Source organism: Monodelphis domestica, chromosome 1 (genome assembly GCF_027887165.1).
Source record: "Monodelphis domestica isolate mMonDom1 chromosome 1, mMonDom1.pri, whole genome shotgun sequence".
NCBI lineage: Eukaryota > Metazoa > Chordata > Mammalia > Didelphimorphia > Didelphidae > Monodelphis > Monodelphis domestica.
In genome coordinates, this window is record NC_077227.1 from 97,188,677 (window position 1) to 97,209,747 (window position 21,071).

The 21,071-nt window shown below is 42.3% G+C and overlaps 1 protein-coding gene across 1 annotated transcript; it reads left to right on the forward strand.

The window, feature by feature from the left end:
* The first annotated feature begins 12,787 nt into the window (after positions 1 to 12,787).
* VAX1 (ventral anterior homeobox 1) lies at positions 12,788 to 19,939 on the forward strand. Its single transcript, XM_001368116.3, has 3 exons — positions 12,788 to 13,294; positions 14,865 to 15,052; positions 17,428 to 19,939. Exons 1-3 carry the CDS (start codon positions 13,057 to 13,059, stop codon positions 17,980 to 17,982), a joined length of 981 nt encoding a protein of 326 aa, XP_001368153.1. The 5' UTR covers positions 12,788 to 13,056; the 3' UTR covers positions 17,983 to 19,939.
* The last annotated feature ends 1,132 nt before the right edge of the window (positions 19,940 to 21,071 follow it).

A 21,071-nucleotide genomic window follows, 5' to 3' on the forward strand; every position in this document is an offset into this window, starting at 1 on the left:
TTCTGAGTTTCTAAACTTTTTCTTTGTTGATGGCCTTTGTGAGTCATCTGTGGCCTCTGAAAACTCCCCCCAAATTCCCATTTAATTTCTTTTGCCACCCAATGACATATCAAAACCATGATGGGTAGAGGTGGAAGAGATATTTGTAGTAATTACATTAAGCTTCCATTGACTGAGAAACTACATGATGAAAAAGACCATTATAAATGTAATAATTCTTTTAAATGGATTTTTATTTAATTAATCATAGCATCAGTATATAGTTGAAAAATAATGTAAATGCTTAAAACATCATTTATTTAATCCCCAGAAGATATTTTGGTGTATTTTTCATACTTTGTCATATCATATATTTTGTTGTCAATAAAGATAAAAATCATAAAGTTTGGAGCTCCTAAGAATTCTCAGACTCATCTGGCAATCACCTTCCAAGGCCTTCAACCTAGAGAATGAGAACCTTTGGGATAGAGATAAAGTCCTGAACTTGGAGACACATCACCCAAGTTCCAACTTGGAACTTAAGCCAACATTTTCTAGCTGAGTGATCCTAGACAAGTCACTAAAATCTCTTTGAGTCTCAATTTACTTGCCAGTAAAATGTGGATAAAATCATATACCTGTCTTTTAATAAGGTTGATGGAAGGAAAACCATTTGTAAATTGTAAAGGGCTATATAAGTGAGTTATGATTATTATGATTATAATATTGTAATTTCGTTATATACTACTTTAATGGTAATTTTCAATGGATCTTTTGATGTGAATATTCCCTCCAGCTATTCAGCTATCCATTACTTCCCATCCTGTTTGACTTGTCCACTTCTTCCCAAAAGCTCACCACAGACCTACTTAGTCTTCTGGGAGCTTCCTTTATTCTCTTCTCATAGGATGGGTACCAGTGGAGCAATAGTTCATGGGGTGGGGTGTCCTTCAGTTTTTCCATGCTCTCCAGATCTTCCTGCCCCCTCTTCCAGCAATAGCTTGGTTGCATTGTGTCATAACCAGCTCATGCCCTTCATGTACCTTGTTATTGCCCTTTGGCCAATCCTATCAGTTCTTCAGAGATTGTAGCTTTCCAAGACTCAGCAATATAGAATTACCTTAAGGATACTGTTGTTAAAGCTATGCCATCAAACAAAACTACATCCTAAAAAATAAAATCATAAATGAATTTTAATTTAAGTTTAGAAATGGATTAAGCTTGGGGTCTTTATGCCCATGAGCTCCTCTTTGGGATACCACTGGAAAAATCTCTTCCCTAGTTGTATCCTATGCCCAATTTTTTACTTCTCCCCCAGCTTTTTTGGGAGGGGGGGTTACCTTACTCCCATTAAATCTTGCTTATCCCATGTAATATGTCTTGTAGCATTGCTATCTTGGAGATGAGAGCTATTTAACTTGATGACTAAACACGTGAGCTAATAGCTCATAGAAGAACTTCTCCCATATGATATTTGTATTTATTCTGGAGACATAGCTTCAGTCCAAGGAATACTTATTTGTATTTAGCATTGGGTTAAAAGTTGGGAGGCCCAAGTTTTCTAGATCAGATCCTGTGACTATTTGTGTGACCCTAGGAAAGTCGCTCAGATCTCTAGATCTCCATTTTCTCCTCTGTAGAAGAAGGGGATTGGATTTATTTATCTTTAAATGCAGAAGAGCTCCTTTTGAATTTTAATTCTGCTGTTTACTATCTGTGTGATCTTGTATAAGTTACTTCACATATCTGGGCCTCAACTTCCTCACAGATAAAGTTCTCTAACTATTTAGAAGAGTTTTATTGAAGCATTTTAGGTTTTATTCCACTCATTTCCTGATTAGCCCCCTTAACTCTGTAAGTTACCTTCTTGTAAAAAAGAAAAACAATTAAGTAAAAATGACTTTGATTAATAAAGTTTACAATATTCTATCCCCATATTTCTTCAGCTCTCTACCCACAGAAGGTAAGTGTACGCTATCTTTGGCAGCCCAGAACTAAGAGTAGTCATTGTGTTTTAGCAATTTTCTTTAAAATTGACATAGGCATGGTGTATGCTATACTTTTGTTTCAGCCTATTTTGCTGTGCATCAGTTCACCCAAATCTTCCATTGTTTCTTCAGTAACTCATAGCTATTGTTCCAAAGGTGCAGTGATATTTCATTATATTAAGATAATACCTGCTATGCAGCTATTCCTCAACCTAAGGATCCTCATTTGTACAATGAGAGAGTCAAACTTGATGGTATTTAAAGTATGATTCTATTAGAAATTTCAGCAAAAAAATAAGGACATCTGTGTGTGTGTGTGTGTGACAGAGCCACAGTACTGTGGAATGATCTGTCTCATTCTATGTAGATGACCTCAATAATCTAATTCTTTTAGCTTTGACCTTGAGTTCTCATATTTTGTCTCTCAAATCCTCTTCATTTATCACTTTTCTTAGCTGAGGAGTTCATCAAACTATGATGTCGCATTGGTCAAAAAGCATCTTGTAATAATTCTAGTGAAAAAATTATTTCTGTTGGCCTTGGGCATTTGGAGCAATTGCACAGATAATGTGGCATTGGGGTGGGGAGAGGAAGATGATGATTGAATGATCACAAGTGTTGTCTGAAATCTGTTTAGTAAGGGTCAACCAACTGAAGAATCTGAAAAACTCTTATTCATCAAATCAGAATTAGTATTTGTTTTATCTGCACTTTTATGTTTCCCATCAGCAAATTAAAAGAAAGCATCTCATTTTTGCTACTAGATCCAATAATAACCTGAAATCTGGTTAACTTGACTAAATTAAAAGAATGGATATGGAAATGCAATGTATGTACACAGGATCCAAATATATAGGTATAGGGAAATATTATTGCATGAAACAATGAGCTGGTCAAATATCTGGCTAGCTTAGCTTTCCTCCAGAAAGCCTACAAAGCATCAAGGTGATAAGATTTGATTCCCAGTTCCTCCAACCTTTTCTAGCAGTTCTCTTTTTACGTCTGTGACAGAGCTTGACCCCATACTGTTCGCTTTCTTTGTCTTTCTGCTTTGTGATCCAACCACCAATCAGCCAAGCCCCACCCAGAAATGACTTTAATGAGGGTCCACAGGTGACTATTGTAGCTGTTCTTCCAATTGGCTTACAACAGGAAAGCCTCTACATTGTTAGAGTCTGAGTCTTCTTTTGACCCACTAAACAATAGACATGATGTTTGTAGCATTGGAATAAACTCACAATAAACAGCTTTTGAAGTTATGAAATACCACAACTACATTTCCATGTTTAATCCCTCACAAAAGCTGTTTATTGCTTTGTGCATTCCTCTCCACGAACATTATACCTTAATTTTATTAGCTTTTTCAGAGAATTCAAACAGATTAAAGAGGCTCAATTTTCCCTTACAGAAGTCATGCTGATTTAATTAGTTAATGTTTGTAAAGCACTTTTGAAGAGGGAAAGTACCATATAAGTACAAAGTAGTATTATTATGAGTTACTCAATACACTGCATTATAACATCTCTGGTTTATGAATGTCATCCCTTCTATGGTTTGGGGTGAATTAGAGTTCTGGCCAATTGTTTTGCTCCAAGAATAGCATTTCCAGCCCTATTCCAATCACCTTTGATTAGCACCATTTGCAGATGTAAGTGTTTCTGTTTTCATTTCCCCAGTTCTTTACAACTTCATATTGTTGCTGAGATACTTTTAGAATGAATGTTCTTTACAGAAGGTGACTAGAAGAGCACCTAGGTAGTACAGTGGATAGAAGACTAGTCCTGGAGATGGGAAGCCCTGGGTTTGAATGTGATCTCAGATACTTCCTAGCTGTGTGACCCTGGGCAAGTCACTAAGCCCCAATTACCTAGCCCTTTCCACTTTTCTGTTTTAGAATCAATACTAATACAGAACATAAGAGTTAAAACAAAACAAACAGAGAATGCTTACATTCATTAATTCTTTCAAGCAAAGTGTGCCTACTATGTGGGAAGTTTGGCATCTCTTCTGGTCCCTGTTTTATGATCAGTGTCAACCAGCCCTGTCTGATATGGACATAACAATACATATTTTAAAGGAGTAAAAATAGTTACATAAATTTCTTAATAATATATGTAAAGCAGAGAATGCAAAGGAGAGTGTTTTTTTGTTGTTGTTGTTGCTGCTGTTTTTTGTTTGTTTGTTTTGCTTTGTTTCTGAGGCAGGGGAGATAGGTGACAAGATCTGCAATTCTATCAGTGCGGGGAACTTCCGATTAGAAACTCCCTTCACCAAGATTATAGTCTTAGAAAATTGCCTGAAGCACTGAGTAGCTATGTGGTCACATAGCTAGTATTGGGCAGAACTCAAATCCAGATTTTCCGGACTCCAAGACTGATCCTCTAACTACTACATCATATTCAAATGGATTTATGATTTCATCAAGCCAGGACTTCCCTACAGAATTGCAAATTACAACTTGTCCATGCCTGATGCATCTTATGCAATACTCATTCATTTTCTCCCTACAGTTTACCTCCAACCAATGTGCTGGAGGCCATCCATGATTTCTCCTAACATTTAGGATATACCAGTAGACCACTAAAGCTGCTCACCTGCCATCCCTTGCCCTTCCCCCATTGCTATTCATTCTATTCCTATTAGATAATTACTTGATAACAGCCTTTATTCTTATTCTTCTTTGGAGTTCTTCATTGGTTATGTTATACTATGTTCATATTTGCCATATACCTCTTCAATGTCTCCAGTGTAATGCTAATCTTTAATTCAGAGGCAGGAGTGTTCCATGCTTCAGTGTGGTATACAAATACCAATAAAATGGTAGTATTGAAAAGATGGCACTTTGCTTTCATGGAAAGCCTCGGGTCAGTAAATGAGCCTTGCAATTTCCTGAATGCAATCTATTCATTGTAGTCATCATAATCATTTAGCCTGCTCTCCTTCTATTCTATTATTAAATTAGGTAATATTTGTAAAGCACTTAGCACAGTGCCTGGCACATAGTAGGCACAAGAGAAATACTTGTTTCCTCCTCATCTCACAGCCCCTGTTCAGTTATAGATCAAAGCTTGCTGTCTAGCTATGCCGTCTATCAGAATTTTTGCATTAATGAACAAATTCTAAAAGGTAGCCATCTAAATACATGCTAAAAATCTGGGCAATAGATATTCTTCAACCACTTTGTCTTTCCTGAGTATTTGGATAAACCATACTCCTTTGAGTGGTAACAGAACACTTCCTGAAAGCTCTGCAATGTTTGGGGAGCTTGAAGAGATGACACAATGTCATACCAAAACAGAAGCATTTTTAGGTTTTTACTATATACATAAAAATTAGTCTTTGACTTGGGCTCTGTGACAGAAATCTTCCATCACAGTGGTGAGTGTTTTTGACAAGAAAACATCTCCCTATTTTATTACTCAAGGGAGATTTGTTTTCATTGGGCCATCAGACAGGGTTGTTTCAAGTGTTACACTTTCCAAGGCATCTTGAATGGGAGACAGTTATGAAAGAACTTATAAGGTAGTATTTTGTTCTATCAAATTAAATGCCTTATTTTTAGGAATTAACAAATAATAAGCATAATGGGATCTTATGTTTTCTATATGCTTCAATTATTTTTAAACAATAAAGATACAGTTCATTGTTGAATATAGTTTGAAAAAGTCTGCTTATTCCCTACTAATTGCCTCATGGAGGGTGCCTTTGATTTGTTGTACCATGCTGCCTAAAAATACACGTATTATTGTCTCATTTTCAAAAAAGGAAACCGAAGTTTTTTCTAGGTCAGCTCAATGATGGTGCCCAAGTAGATATAGCCAATCGGAGTAGAGCAGTTCTTGTTCTGTCTGGTAGTCTTTGTATTACATGTCACTCTCTTAAAAGGTATCTAGAAACGAAATGTCTACAAGTTCTAAGGAATACACAAAACCAAATCACTAACAATCAGTTACCCAAATATGTTTCATAAGAAACAAGAGTACCATAAGCAGAAACTTCTTTTGCCTATTTTCCAGGCTTTAACCAAATTTTTTCCACTGTCTTAAACAAGTTCCAGTTTTTGACAATGTCATGCCCAAAATTCAGATGAAAGGTCAAAAATAAAATCACCAGTCTTCCAGATGTTTCATCAGTTCAATAGTCAAGGACTTTTCCCTGGAGAATATCTGCAGCAAGGAAGAAAAGGATTAAATTTATTAATTAATCTTTGATTAATATTCAAGACCAAATGTTCCTAGTCCTAGCTTTGCCATTAACTAAATGTAAAGTATTAACCAATTGAGTTTCCTTTTCTGGACTTTAGTTTTTTCATATCAAAAATGAGCAAATTAGATTGGGAAAATGCTAATATCCATCTTTTCCATGTCTAAAATTCTTTAATTCTAAATGTTGATTAGGTGATGTCAGATTTTACACAATCATAATATTTAAGAGAGTTAATTGAGTTTAATTCTCTAATGCACAATTTGTGATGTCCAAATTGTTTCACATATTAATGGTCTGTAACCAAAATATGAGTTCATTTATTTCAAGAGCAAACAACAGAACTGACACACTTGCTAATTGTTCTTCTCTATTCTGGATATTAACTAATGCTCCAACTTTACCTGTAACACAGATGAGTAACTTAATTTTTACACTTTTTGTGTAGATATTTAGTGCTTAAGTATTATTAGTTTCTGTTTAATAGCCTCCCTTCTTACCCGCACTGAAATCTGTGAAATGGCAATAATAGTAGTATAACTACTTGTAGCTTGCTTTGGTGATTAAAGTCACTATGTAAATGCTAATGCCAGATATTCTTGTTTTTAAATTAATCTTATTATTAGATACCCTGTTTCGTTGTTCTTGAAAGTTAATTTCTGGTCTTGTAACCATTCTTCGATGTAGTTTTTTTTTTTAAATGATGTCTCAGCATATTATGTTGTGCTGTCCCCAAACTGCTGATCTAACACTACCTGCTAATAAAGAACATATGGTTACCTTTAGCGTCTTCGTCAAACACTATCTCCCTCTTCTTGGTACTTCCATAACCATAACCATGCAAGAAATAACTCTGAAGAAAGAATCTTTGCCCTATTAAAATTTTACCAAGTGTTTGCAGTGATGGGAGATGAGTGGGGCAGAAAAAAATAAAGGTAAGAATGTCTGTTTTAATTAAAAAATTATTGAGATTTTACAGCACTAGTTGATGGGCTACTTACAGAGTTTTGGGTTCCAGTTCCAGACATGCCACTAACTCATTGTGTAACCTCAGGAAAATCTCTTACACTTTCTGAACCTCGGTTTCTTCAAATGTCAAATGGTTTTAAACCAGATGATCTCTTCAAGCCTTTTCTTGCTCTGAATTTTCCCGAGTATAGATGGTGAAGTAAAAGCATCAGGCAATTTAATCTCAGCACACATTCTAATGGACAAAAAGGTCACTGCTTTGAACACTGATGAATGATTTAGGTACATATGTGTGATAGGTTATCTCCCAGTTATCCATATTACTGCCTCATTTCTCTTTTTTCCATTTCAGAACTTAAATTGACTTTAATAAATTTCCCTTAAAAAGTCAGAGGAATAAAAGATACTTTTATGAAGTTTCCCCATCAATTTTTATATTTTCTGAGATGCCCACACAAAAACCAGCCTGATTATTAACACTTTCATACTTTGAATTCAATTACCAATGATATCATCAGGTATAAAAAATACTGGTTAATTCTATGCCTATATAATTTTGAGGATTTCAATATGGAAGCATTCTTGTAGCTAGAAATGCCTTCTACATCAATCTGCATTCACTGGGTATATATTTAGTAAGCAACTGCTATTGGATACTGTGAGACATACAAAGAATTATGGGATATGATCTTTGTCTTCAAGGCAATGGATCAAGGATCAAGCTAAAATAGAATAACTTGAAAGATCTAAGTCAATAATAACACAATACTACTTTAATAAAAAAATAGTTTTGAGTCAGATTCACATTCATGACAACATTTCATGCTCAGATTATCCAAGAATCCTTTAGAATTCTTTTGCAAACCATTTTGGGTTTTGTTTGCATAAAAATTGATTAGTGATCTGATTAGCATTAAGTATATTCCATCATATCTCTCCTCCCATGACCAAGTCCCAGTTTTCCAAAGAATTTGTAATACAGAGATCTCTTTGAATCTTTGGGGGAAATTAAAAAAAACTGACCTAATTGGAAATTACGGATAGAAGGGAAGTTTACTAATCATATAATATATGTGAAAACATTATGAAAATATTAAGCTCTACTGCAAATGTGATTTTATACAACAAGCATCAGGATTATGGTTTGAAAAGTTTCCCCACTTCCTGTGGTAACACCATGAGGAAGACAGGCATACAGACAGGTATATGCACATATGTGTGTGTGTGAAGGAGTGAGAAAGAGCACATTTATTTTTATTCATTACTGTATTAGTGACTGTAATACAGTTACAAACTAGAAAGGCAGTCCTTGCCTTCAAGGCACTTATATTATAAATGGGGAAAGATAATACATAAAGGGGAGAGGGAAGAAGGATAGTAGAATTTTGCTGGTAAATATTTATTAACCAGTGTAGGGGTGGGGAGTACTTTAGATACAACTTTAAGTTTAATCTACATGAACATTTTTTTCATTAGTTTCTAGAGTCTAGACAGTCAACAACTGAAAAAAAAAAAACCCTAAGCCTTTATTTATAGCTTGTTGGCTTCTGAGATGTAAAGGATCACATTAAAAATTTAATAACTATCTCTGAGAACTATCTCTGAGAATGTGCTATCTCTAGCACACAGAGAGAAGCACTTTGTGGCAGCTGCATGGTTTGGATGTAGTGGCAGGAAAGTAAGTTCGAGGCTTAGTTCTTTGAAAGGTAAGAAGAAAACTTACCTCTCAGAGCCCAGGGTGGATTTTGGAAATGGAGTCTACACTTCTCTCTAAACCTGTTTTCTCATCTGTTAAAAAGGAATCATTATACTCACATTACCTGTGTTACAGTTTTCATGAACAGAAAATGGGATAGTAAATGTCGTAGTTTGTAAAACAAAGTAAACTTGTATATATTATTGCTAATATTAATTGCTTCACATAATCAGACCTGGGAGATCACAGATCATTATTTGGGAAACCCACTAGGATTTCATTGAAGAACTTCTGCCCTAGCTTCTCTTGTATCAGAGACTGAAAGAACTGCAAAGCCTTCCCCCTCCCCCTACCTTTTTATTGGGAAGCTACAATGTGCAAGAACTACCTTGAAGCCAAACATTCCACCCTAGCCCAGTGGCCTGCTAGAGTGAATGCACATTGTAATGGGGTAGGAGGGGAAAACAGAAAAGATTATCCCATTTTTTCTTTAAAATTCAATTCAGCCCTTTAGGATTGAAGGGTGTCTGGGTCTGGAGAGACATATTATTTAAACATTTGATGGTAGACTGGTAATGGCTGCATAACAACCCATCCTTCATAGCCCCATCCCCAGGTACCAGGGCTTTCCAGGCCCAGAAGAGCTTCCTAATGGCCTTGCAGGAGTCTGGAATTCTCAGCAGGTGGGTGAGTCTTACTGGGTCTTCATTGTTGAACTGATGGATGGCTTGGCCGATTTCTCTCTTCTTACCTCTCCCTCCCTGGGATCTCAAGATTCGGCACCCCTGATGGCCACCAGGAGGCAGTTTCCGAATACTAAGGGAACCTCAGCTACTGGCCTTTTTGTTGGACCCAGGACCCAAAACTCAGGCAGAGAGTAGAGGAAGTTTAGGTGGTACCATTCAAGGTCAAGCTCACTTGAGGCAGGCCAAATCAGTGACTACAAAGCAGAGAGCAAGAGGGAGAGGGAGAAAGCCGCAGGCAGTCTGGTTCCAGCCATCATCCCTTTCCTTTTCCCTGGATGGACCAGAGATCAACTTTAGCTGGAGACTGACATTCCTGTGCCAACCTCTCAACCCACACTTAGACACTCACTACTATGGAGAAAAACCACATTAGACAAATTTCTCTTGAGTTAAAAGTTAAAAGACTTCCTAAACTAACAGGGGAGTTAGAGAAAGGTATAATGTCTCAAATCCGGCTAGGATCTGTCACACTGAGCTTTCTTTCAGAGTTAGGCTGATCTAGGTGATGGAACTCATTCGAAAGATGACTCCGAGTCTTAAAATAAGCAATTCTAACAAGCACAAACTACAAACAGAAGGGCCTGTGAAAATACGTCTCTGAAAGTTATTTGGAAGGAAGGAGGGGAGGCGGGCAGCCTTAGTCTTGTTCTTTTTTCTCTACACTAGAAAAGGATTATAGTGTTGTTTTTATCTCTGTTGAGACTCTACAGAGAGAGATGTTTCCACTTCCCAGGTTGCTTGTGTGTATGTTTGCTTTTGTGTGTTTTGTGGGGTTGCTATATCAAAAGGAGTGGTAGGAACAATGCATTAAAATACTACTTTAAATGGCGAGAGCTTGTTTTTCTGATTGCTCCACTCAATTCATTTTTTAATCCGTTCAGTCCTTCCTCCAATTAAGAAGACTGGGGTTGCGGTTCGAGATTCATATTTAGATTGTTGTGGAAGTTGGAAGAGTGCTTTTCAGAACTGAGTATTCGAATGAATAGGGTGGGCAAAAGGAACACACACACACACACACACACACACACACACACACACATCACTCTGACTGCCATACAACCCCCTCCCACATTCCCTCCAAGTCATGAATTGAAGGAACTTCACAACTCATTTTAGTCAAAGGATGCATTTAAGGCGTAACGGAGCTGATGAGCCGCATGTATATGAAATGCCACGTATTCTTCGTGAGGTATAAAACTACATGGCAAAGTCGAAGAGATCCTCAATTCTCCCTTTCCCGTTCCCACCTTGCCACCCTCCTCCTCCAAACCTACTTTACCCTCCCAGTTAAGAGATGCCAACTCGACGGAGCGCCCAGGGCGTGAGAGTGATCTCAGAATGCCTTTGAGTTCTGTGGTACAAAAAAATGTGTAGCTTTTCCCGGGAACTGGCGGATAGAGGTAAGGGTGGGAGGGAGAGAAAGTGGGAAAGGGAAGGGAAAGGGAAGAAAAGGTGATAACAAGCCCAAAGCTCAGTGTTCTGTATTTCCATTTCGACACTCTCTCCCTCCCCCACCCCGTTTAATATTGGTAGTCCTGTCTTGGAGACAGTTCTGAAGACTATTGTCGACCTGAAGTGAAGAGGGCCGTCGGTTACCAGACGGGAGGAGGGCTAGGAAGAGGGGGGGAGTGGGGGAAGTAGTGGAAGTAGTGGGGGTGGGGCAGGGCGTAATGATATAACTAGAGCGTGCAGCTCCTTTCTTGCATAGTCAGAACATATTTCAGAGCTGGTAAGACCACGGATCTCCTCCTTCAATCTCTAACACGCACTCACCACAAACCACTTTCCCCTCCTCCTTAGTCCCAGTCCGCCCCCTCATCTCCCCCCTCCCCGCCCGCCCACCCCCATTCTTGGAATTGTGTGGAAAAATTCTCAGCAAAACCTCCCACCTATTCTCTCCCCCCCCCCCCCCCGCCCTCTTTCCCTTTCCCCCTTTCCTCCATGGCCCCTAAACTCTTTGTGAATGAGGGCAAGGGAACAGGGACCCTTCCCCCCCGCCGGAGAACCATGGCCAGACTGCCGCACTCAGAGGATTGTTTGTTAATAGTCCAATTAGATAATTGCCATCTTTCACTCCTTTTGCTCTACATTTCCCATAAAGGAATGAATAAGGAGAGCAGCATGAAGAGGGCTTCTGCCCCGGCAAGGTGACAAGAAGGGCTGGAGCATGCTCTTTGCACAAGGCCATGTGCTTGAATTGAATCATTGTAGCCTAATCAATGGTCTTATTGGATTACTGGCTGTTGCTTTTCTCAAAGATATTGTAGCAGAGACAATGAAATAGCTAGGGGAAAACTTTTTTTTTTTTTAAGATCATGTAGTTTAGATTTTCAGAGCTCTCTCTGTCTGTCTGTCTCTCCTCTTCTCTGGCTCTGTCTCTCTTCTCTCTGTGTGTCTCTTTCTCTTCCTACCTCCCCCCCCCCCCCCATTTTTGAATAGAAAGCTGCCTTCTCAATGAGCAGCCTCAGGACTCTGGAAGTTGCAAAAATTTTTTTGTTTTTAATCCACTGGCATTAAAAAAAAAAAAGGAAGAGATGGAAGTTTAAGATGGCTGTCAGCATGGAGGTGTGTTAAAGAGTTCTCAGCTCTTTCTGTGGGAGGGAGATCCTCTTAAACAAAAACTTTCTCTTTTCCTGATTTCTTTTTCTCCCAAGAGGAAATTCTTCCTCCTGCTGAACGATGTATGGGGGTGGGGATAGGGAAGGGGAGGGTGTCTTGGTTATTGTTTTATTATTTTTTTTAAAGTAGCTTTATTCAGATTTATCTGGCGTGTCTAGAGAAAGCCCCTTTAGTCAGTTTATACTCAGGAGGGTCAAAGGCAAACTGGAAGTTAATAATAGCTGCTAATGGTGCTTACAATTCAGGATGAATCTTGTCAAAAGTTTTTCTGGAAGTCTGGGTCTTTGATTGTGTGTTTCCTGAAAGCAAGACCAATCATTTCAGTTTATTCACTGGCTAAACTCTACTTGATTGGGGACAAGCACAGAAACCATCCATTACGATCTGATATATTATCCAAACAATTTAGTGTATTCATGAGGTAACCGAAACGTGGAGGCTGTGAAATTACCCGTAATCAATTGAAACAGCGAGTGTGCGTCCCTCTGGGTGTCCAACATCTCTATGTCTCAGTAATAAGGCAGGCAAGAAATCATTTCAGAGTTGCACTGTTCGCTATCTGATCGCTGGGCTGGGGAAAGCTGGACAGTCCTATTAGAAGGCTGGGACTGATGAGGCAGAATCGCAACTCCGCTGGGAACCACAACACGACAACCTGCATCTCCAGGAGTGTATTGCAGACCCCACTGTGCTGACCACCAGAGGCTTGTACCATCGTCAATCTCGTTTCGCCGGTGGTGGCTCCCCCCCCCCCCCTTTTTTCTCCTCTTCCCTCGGGGTTTCTGTGGGGTGTATTTTGTGGGTGCGTGTGTGCAGTGGGGTATTCTTATCCCACCCCCCTTTTTTTGCCTTTTACATGTTTGGGAAACCAGACAAAATGGACGTTAGATGCCACTCGGACGCTGAGACTAACCGGGTCTCGAAGAATGGACATAAGGAGGGGAAGGAGAGCAAGGGGGGCGAAGGGAATATCTCCACTTCTTTTCTGAAGGAACCTCCCGGCACTTTCTCTCCGTCTGCCGCTTCGGAAGACTGTAATAAGAGTAAATCTAATTCTGCCGACCCGGACTATTGCAGAAGGATCCTGGTTCGAGGTAGGGGATCAGAAAGAAGAAGGGTCTGGGGCTTAGGCATTTTTGAGGGGCGATTGGGGAGGATAGGGTCGCCCCTCTCCCCCACTCTTTATCAGAGCTTTAGGTTCCCTTCTCCTCAGGCTTCAGGTCTTTAGTTGTGTGCTTTCTCTTTCTGCAACCTGCCCGCTTAGCCCTGGGTGTTGGTGTACGAGTGTGTGCCTATTTGGGAGCGTAGCGGGTGGGGGTGGGGACGTCTGAGGTTGTAGATCGACTCGGACTTCGGGAGAAAGTTCCTGGCCCAGGGGCCCCACCCTTTGCCCTGCTCCGGGTCTCGCCGCCGGCCTTTTGGGCCAGGCCATCTGCCTTCTTTCAAAGCCTCTAGGAACTTGGTGTGCTGGGGCCTCTCCCAGTACCCGACCCGAGGGTGGGGAAGGGAGGCGGGTTGGGGGCGGAGAGGATATTCGGGGAAAGCCGAAACACTGCTGGATGCAGCCGGATAGAGGAGGCCGCCGCCGCCCCCGGAACACCTATGGCAATCTTTTTCGGGGGGAAAAATTGGGTCGGAAGGAGACAGCTGAAAATAGTCTTCCGCTCCGGTCATCCAGGAATCAGGTTTGGGGGATACAGGAAAAGGAAAGAAAGAAAAGCTAAACAGCGGTTTGAATGAAGAAGCGGGAAATTGGTTCTGGTTGGCTAAGGAGCCGGTCCTCGGGTTGCCTGGAGATCTGGCGGGGGCCGAATTGGGGAGCGGGGAATCCGAAAACAAGGACTTTCACCTTCTCCTCCAAGAACGCCACTGTCCCCACATCTGCTGACCCATAGTTGGGGAAGCTGAGCGCGGGGTTCCAGAAGGCCTGACTATTCCCCTTGGGGTCTTGTCTGCCCCCAGTGAAGAAGGAGACCCCGAGACTTTGAGAAAATGAGCCCCGAATACGGCCTGGTAAACAATCATTCCTTCGGGGCGGGGTCAGGGGCCGGTAGAACGTTGGGGGAAGTGGGCTTGTGTGCTCTTGTGCCTGTGTTGGGTGGGGTGTTGAGTGCTTGTGTGGATGGGGAAGTGGCAGAAGAACAACTCTGGCAGGGGTAGGAGTACCCTAAGTCCATGCCAGTCTACTCTCCCTAGTCATCTCTGCTCTGATGAGGCCTCTTCTGAGGCGGCGATTCTGCCACTGGAAGCAAGGAGGCTTTCCTCTTCTAGCCCTGGGACGCCTAGAACGGAAGCTGTTGTTCGCCTTGGTTACGTTTGCATTTTGTGCTCCAGGCCTGCCGTTAATTCAAAGGGATTTGTCCTAACAAAGCAGATCCAATTCTTGTCCCCAAACACCGTCCCTCTCCCCCCAGAGTAGACAAACCAGCTAAATGGAGTTAGATATCCCAATATTTGAATTCACATTTGGGTCCAGGGATACCTTTTTGTTGAGCTAATCCTTCTTCCTGATCTCTCTGTAGTCATTTGGCTAAGTTGGGGCCACCGGGGTAGCCCCAGAAGCTTCTGGCCTGGAAAGTTGGTTAGGGGAGTCAGGGAGAGGAAAGAGATGTAGTTCGAATGAGTACTGACTACTGATCTTTTCCCCCGTGGCCCCCTCCCTAGATGCCAAGGGCTCCATCCGAGAGATCATCCTTCCCAAAGGCCTGGACCTGGACCGGCCAAAGCGGACCCGCACCTCATTCACCGCTGAACAGCTATATCGTCTAGAGATGGAGTTCCAGCGGTGCCAGTACGTTGTGGGGCGGGAGCGAACCGAGCTGGCCAGGCAGCTCAACCTCTCGGAGACCCAGGTATAAGCCCAGTGGCTCTGTCTGCTCAGGCAGAGTCTCCTAACCGGTCCCCAATTTTCAGTCACTCAGCTCAGATTACCCTACTCCCTAGATCCAGTTTGTAGACCTGGAGGGCTTCTGGAGAAGGGGGAAGGGAAAATGTGTTGGGGTGGGGGCAGTGGCATTGGAGAAGGCAGGGCTTCTCCACAGACACACTTGGGCCCTTCATCACAGGGGAACTGCAGCTTTTTACATCCTATGTCTCCCTTCGTGGGACAACAGATACACATTTGAACTGCACCATCCCCTTCTCAATATATATATACATATAAACACACAGACACATTCTCAATTTATTAGCCTCTTTTACTCTATGAGTAGTTGATCCCCACCCTGCTTTTGGGTGTCCCAATTTGGCTACTTCTCCAGGACTGCATGCCTAGATCTGCAAGCCTCAGCTGCGGACGGCCCAATATTTCTAGCAGAGTTATTGGAAGAGAGAAATTTTACAACCCACCTGGTCTGGTGATTATGAAAGAGAAGAGTTAGCCAGAGCTATTGAGATTCTCCCTCTGAGAGAGGTCATTTCCCCTCTGAGCACTGTGCTCTAGTCTCTGGCCCTAAAAAAAAAAAGAGCCTTGTCAAATAATGCTGGTTCCCTGACACTCCACTCTATTTCCAATACAAAGCTTTGGTGTGGGGTGGGCAAAAATTCCTTTCAATGAGAGGGTTAATTTTTTTTTGTGTGTGATTTCTATCCAATATTTCTTGGCTAATCATATAGGAACCTTCTTTCAGGCATCCTCGATTTCTTTCCTTTTACTCCTGTTGGTGGTTATGATTTAGTATGGGTAGGATGGAGGGTGAGCTCCCACCTGAGATCCTTTTTCTCTTTAGGAACCTTCTCTATGTCTATCTGTATAAAGAATGATCATATTTGTAGATAAGGCCTTTTTAGCCTCCAAATTGTTCCTTCTGTGTCATGGGGACCTCTAGAGACTTTGTTATCAGGTTTAGTGTATAATGGAGACTCAAGAGTTTTCTTCCTCTCTGGAACTTCCCTACACCCTGTTTCATATAGCTCAGAAGCTGAAATGGGGTGACAGTATTTCCTCTGATCAAAGGACAAGACCTATAGTTTGGTTCCAGAAAAGGAAATAAGGAGATGCCAGGTGACCTGAATAAGAGTCTGGTTTAGTATTCATTTTTCAGTGTCTCCTCTGCCACCCCTACTCTACCAATCCCCTCCCCCCAAAGAAGCAAGCAAACAAAACCAAACCAGACCAAACTCATTTCTCACTCAATGTCAATCCAGGGACAGAGATCATATGTAGAAAGAAGGAAGGATAGGGATTGCCCTATGACTCTAACCCCCCCCATTTTGGGGAGCAGTCTTTTCCAACTCCTAATTCAAAAAGTTAATGGGAGGGGGAGGCAGTAACTAAATAGCAGATTTCAAAGTGTTTATTATTGAATTCTTCATCATTTCCCCATCGAATTCACCATAAAGATTTGGAACCTCTGATCTTTTTGCCTTGATTTGGGTTTGATGGGGTTTGAGTGGCCCCGTCTTTCACTGTGCACTCAGTATGATGCCTTTTCTTTTTAGTGAGCTTTAGGGCTCCCAAAATGTTAGTTCTTAACTCTTGCCTGATGGATGTTTCTCAAGCTCTAGCCCTAGTCCTTTCATACATAATCTCAGTGTGTGTGTGTGTGTGTGTGTGTGTGTGTGTGTGTGTGTGTGTGTGCACTTTGGTACTAAGAAATCTTCCCAAGATTCAGGGCAATTGCCTCACCTCTCCAGAAGTGGAGTTGGAGAAAGAGACCTAATTTCCCCACCGACTCCTCCAAATATGATGCTTAGAGTCCTGGAATGACGTTCCTTCAAAAATCGTGGGATCCCTTGACCCCATTTGATTCTACTTGAGTTTTAAGACCATCATCCTGTCCCTACTTTACTTCTAAAAGCCCCCTTTCTCTCTGTCCCCACTCCCCAAGAAAGAAAGGGGGAGAAGCCACTGGTTTGTAAGGAGAGATGGAAAGGACTGGAGGCCTCCTGCCCAGACCATAAAATCCTTGCCTCAAGGAAATTTGGAGAATGGAAGGAACTACGGGAGTGGGGAGGAGACATGTCAATACAATGCCCGCTATCGTTATTATTATGATTTTGAAACGTCTTACAATCTGAATCTGGTTTAGCTTCCATCATATCAACTACCCGGAAGTTCAGCCAGGAGATTGTGATGAGTTTGAACTTGGTCGAATTGTGTCCTCGCCTGGGTGGAGGGAGAGGGATACTTTCCAACCTCTTGGGTCCTCACAGAGTGTGGGCCGCATCCTCCGGGCCCTCTAATCTTCTCTCTCCCTTCCTTTGCCTCTTCTGTCGGCTGCCACAGGTGAAGGTATGGTTCCAGAACCGGCGCACAAAGCAGAAGAAAGACCAAGGCAAGGACTCGGAGCTGCGCTCCGTGGTGTCCGAGACGGCCGCCACTTGCAGCGTGCTCCGTCTCCTAGAGCAGGGTCGCCTGCTCTCTCCTCCAGGTCTGCCGGGCCTCCTGCCCCCGTGCACCACGGGCACTCTGGGTTCGGCCCTGCGAGGCCCCAGTATTCCAGCCCTGGGCAGTGGCAGCTCGGGCTCCGGTTCCAGCTCCACCTCCGGCCCCGCGGGTGGTTCCTCTCCGCATCCTCCGGCTGTGAGTAGCGCGACGGGGCCCGCCCCGGCCTCTGGACTGCATCCCGCCCCAGCCGCTGGCCACAGTCTCTTCAGCCTGCCTGTGCCATCCCTCCTGGGCTCGGTCGCCAGTCGCCTCTCCTCCAACCCCTTGACAATGGCTGGCTCATTGGCCGGGAATTTACAAGAACTCTCCGCCAGATACCTGAGCTCCTCCGCCTTTGAGCCCTACTCCCGGACCAACAATAAAGACGGGGCGGAGAAAAAAGCACTGGACTGATTTTAAGTATTTCCATGTATTTATATTTATAGTATCTATTGTGCTTATATTTATGGAATCACATACCCAATCTTCTTTCCCTGGGCAGCCCCCTCTTTCCATGCGGTCCCCAGACACATCTTTTCCCTCCCTGCCTCTTTTACACCCTTTTTTACAAATTTAATTTCACCATTCTATTTTCCCCCCTGTTTTGCTTCCATTTACTCTCCCCCTCCCCTTATATTTGAATGCAGGAGAGATCCAAAGATCTGGGAAACACACCCTACTCCCTTTCCCCATCCCTCCACCCCAAACCTGAGGGAAAGGAGCCATCTGAATCCAAAGGAGCAGTGCTGTTGGTAGGAATAGTGGGGAGAAGGCTGAGTGTGCAGCCTCCCGCCGACCCCGCAGCCACCCGTTTAGGGTGGAAGATTTACAGGGTTTCCTAGAGCCCAGAGCTGGTACACTCCTTCCCGCAAGGAAGGAATAGGAAACTCCCACCGTCTGAGTGAGCCATACAGGAAGTGAATTTCAGAACACTTGGCGGTCACTAGGCCTTATAGATTTCTCTAGAAAGCCAGGTACCCTGCCCAAGTTTCCCACAAAACGAGGAAGAATCGCATTCCATCCCGCTCTCCTCCCCACCGCCCCTTCCACTTTAGGAAATCTGTGGAAAGGACTGGCAAGAAAGTTGCCGAAAGCCATTTTCTAACGACCACCTCCACAATACTAACAATAATGATGATAATGATTCTAAGATAGGGAGAATAATAAGAATGAATCATTGCTAAGCAATTAAAAATGAGTTATAACTATATTCCAAGTCTAGATACAATTTAACTATTAAAAAAAAAAAGATCATTCTGAGTTTGGAAAGTAAAACCTTTTCAAAGTGTAAAAAAAAAAAACCCAACCAAAACAACCCCAGAACAACCCAACAACAAATTTCTGTGCAAGGGCAGAATAAATGGGGCTGTAAGTTTATAAAAGAAATTGGGCAGGAAAGAACAGAGAAAACGATTTTTTTTTCTAAGAAATTCCCAACCAGCTCCCCTCTCACACACCTCCAGCCCCAGTCTTGCAGCATAAACACCCTAGGTTCTTCATTGAGGATCATCCGTTGAAAGGACATCTCAGAAACCCATGCAGACCAAATGCTATTCAGAAAGGGAACACTTTTTAGGCAGCTATCGTTGGTTTGGAAATGGAACGGGCAATAGCCACTCCCATTGGCACTGCAGACTACGAATATTTCCATTTTCATAAGAAAGTGAGATAAAACACAATTACTTTTTTTTCCCTTGCCCTTGCTTCATGAAATACCCATAGCTTTAAATTCTAGGAAAACAAACATGGCCCGGCTACTTCTTAAACATCTGAGAAAGTTGGACAATTTTGCTACTTCTCCCTGGTCCTTCAGAAATCCATCCCTATAGGGAGAATTACTCCATCTTTCCTTAAGATGATGAAGAAAAAGAAGGAAGTTGTAATGGTAGATGTAAGGAAAAGAAAAGACATCTCTTTCTCCCTCTCCCACGCCCCCACCCCTTTCCGTGAAATCTGTCTTTGAAGGGTCAGAAGGTAGAATTTAGTCCCAGGCGGAGGCAGGGGCGGGTAATCTCCCCTCTAACCAGGCATTTACAAACTGTGCACCTCAGTTCATGTCACCCATTTCTTTAACCAAAACACCAACAGACAAAACCGTGAGATATCTTATTGTTTAGAGTGTATTAGAGTCCATCCGAAGAGCGCGCAGAACAAATTTTTGAAAATAGTAATTTTATTGTAAATTATTTACGTCGGGATTTTTTTTTTGTTTTGTTTTAGGCAATTAGTGGAAAAATAATGAAATAATGATTCACATGCGGGTAGGTGTCCCCTAAATCCTGGCTACTAACTCTGTTCTGAATGTTTTGGATATTTGGATGTTTTGTATTTATGTGGTGAGAGTGAAATATATCCTATCTATGATAACTGATGAGGTCTACTCTCGTTTTCTATTTAAAGCGTGTAGGGCGGGGGGGAGAGAGACAAATCATCGTTATCTGGTGCTTATGATCCACGCAACGGACGAAGACATTTAGTGCGTGTTCCCGGCGCTCTGTTTTCTATAGTGGAAGTTCACAGTGGGAAGATTTTCGAGTTTCGGAGAAAAAACAGGCCGATTTTGAGTCTCTGTTTCCAAGTTTTTTTTTTTTACTTGTTTGTGTGTGTATGTGTGTGTGTGTGTGTGTGTGTGTGTGTGTGTGTGTTTAATCGCCTTGTTACAAAGTGGGATTCTGAGTAGCCTTCTATAATCCAGGAACTCCCTTCATTTGTCGTTTCTGCTGTTTTCCCAACTTTGGGGCAGCAGTTCAGATTTTTCTCTTTCGCTGAAAGTGCATTTTGAATCTAATTTTAACAACTTGGTATGGAGCAGGCAAGCTTCTCTTCCTCTCGGTGTTTAAGTTTGAGTTAACTTTTCCTCAGTCACGAAAACTCCAGAGATCAAGGGACAGAGGCAGGACTACGTCGTTGGATGTTAGTTTCCCGAAAAACGTGGGGGCTTTTCCCTTCCTAAATACAGCTACGATATCATTAATGTCATTATAAACAGAAAGCTGAGAGCTCTGGAAGGGAGTTGCAAGATCCACCAGTCCTGAATTCAGTGATTACAAGTAAACTGCTTCATCGAGCTGCACTGAACCAAGCAGTAACTTGCGTAGGGCCTTCCTGAGCTCATAGCTGGGGAGGCAGTCTGGCTACAGACCTGGGTGACTCTTGTACCCTTTTCCCTTCCTCCCATCCCCACCACACCTGTGATTGGAACTTAGGAGGCGCTCAGGAAATGGTTGAGGACGATTTTAATGGGGTTTTCCGGGAGAGAAGGCAGGGCTCTTTATGGTTTCCAATCTTACTTCCTACACCTCATCTCCTCTGCCCCTGGGCACCAAAGTGGTATAGGTATGGCAACACACCTACACACACACACACACACACACACACACACACACATACACACAGGAGGAGCGGTGGTTTGAACTTCTGATTTCTCGGTGATGGACCGGACCACCAAGGCAGATCCATAACTATTTATTGAGTTGGTTAAGTAACTGGTCCAGGGCCACAAG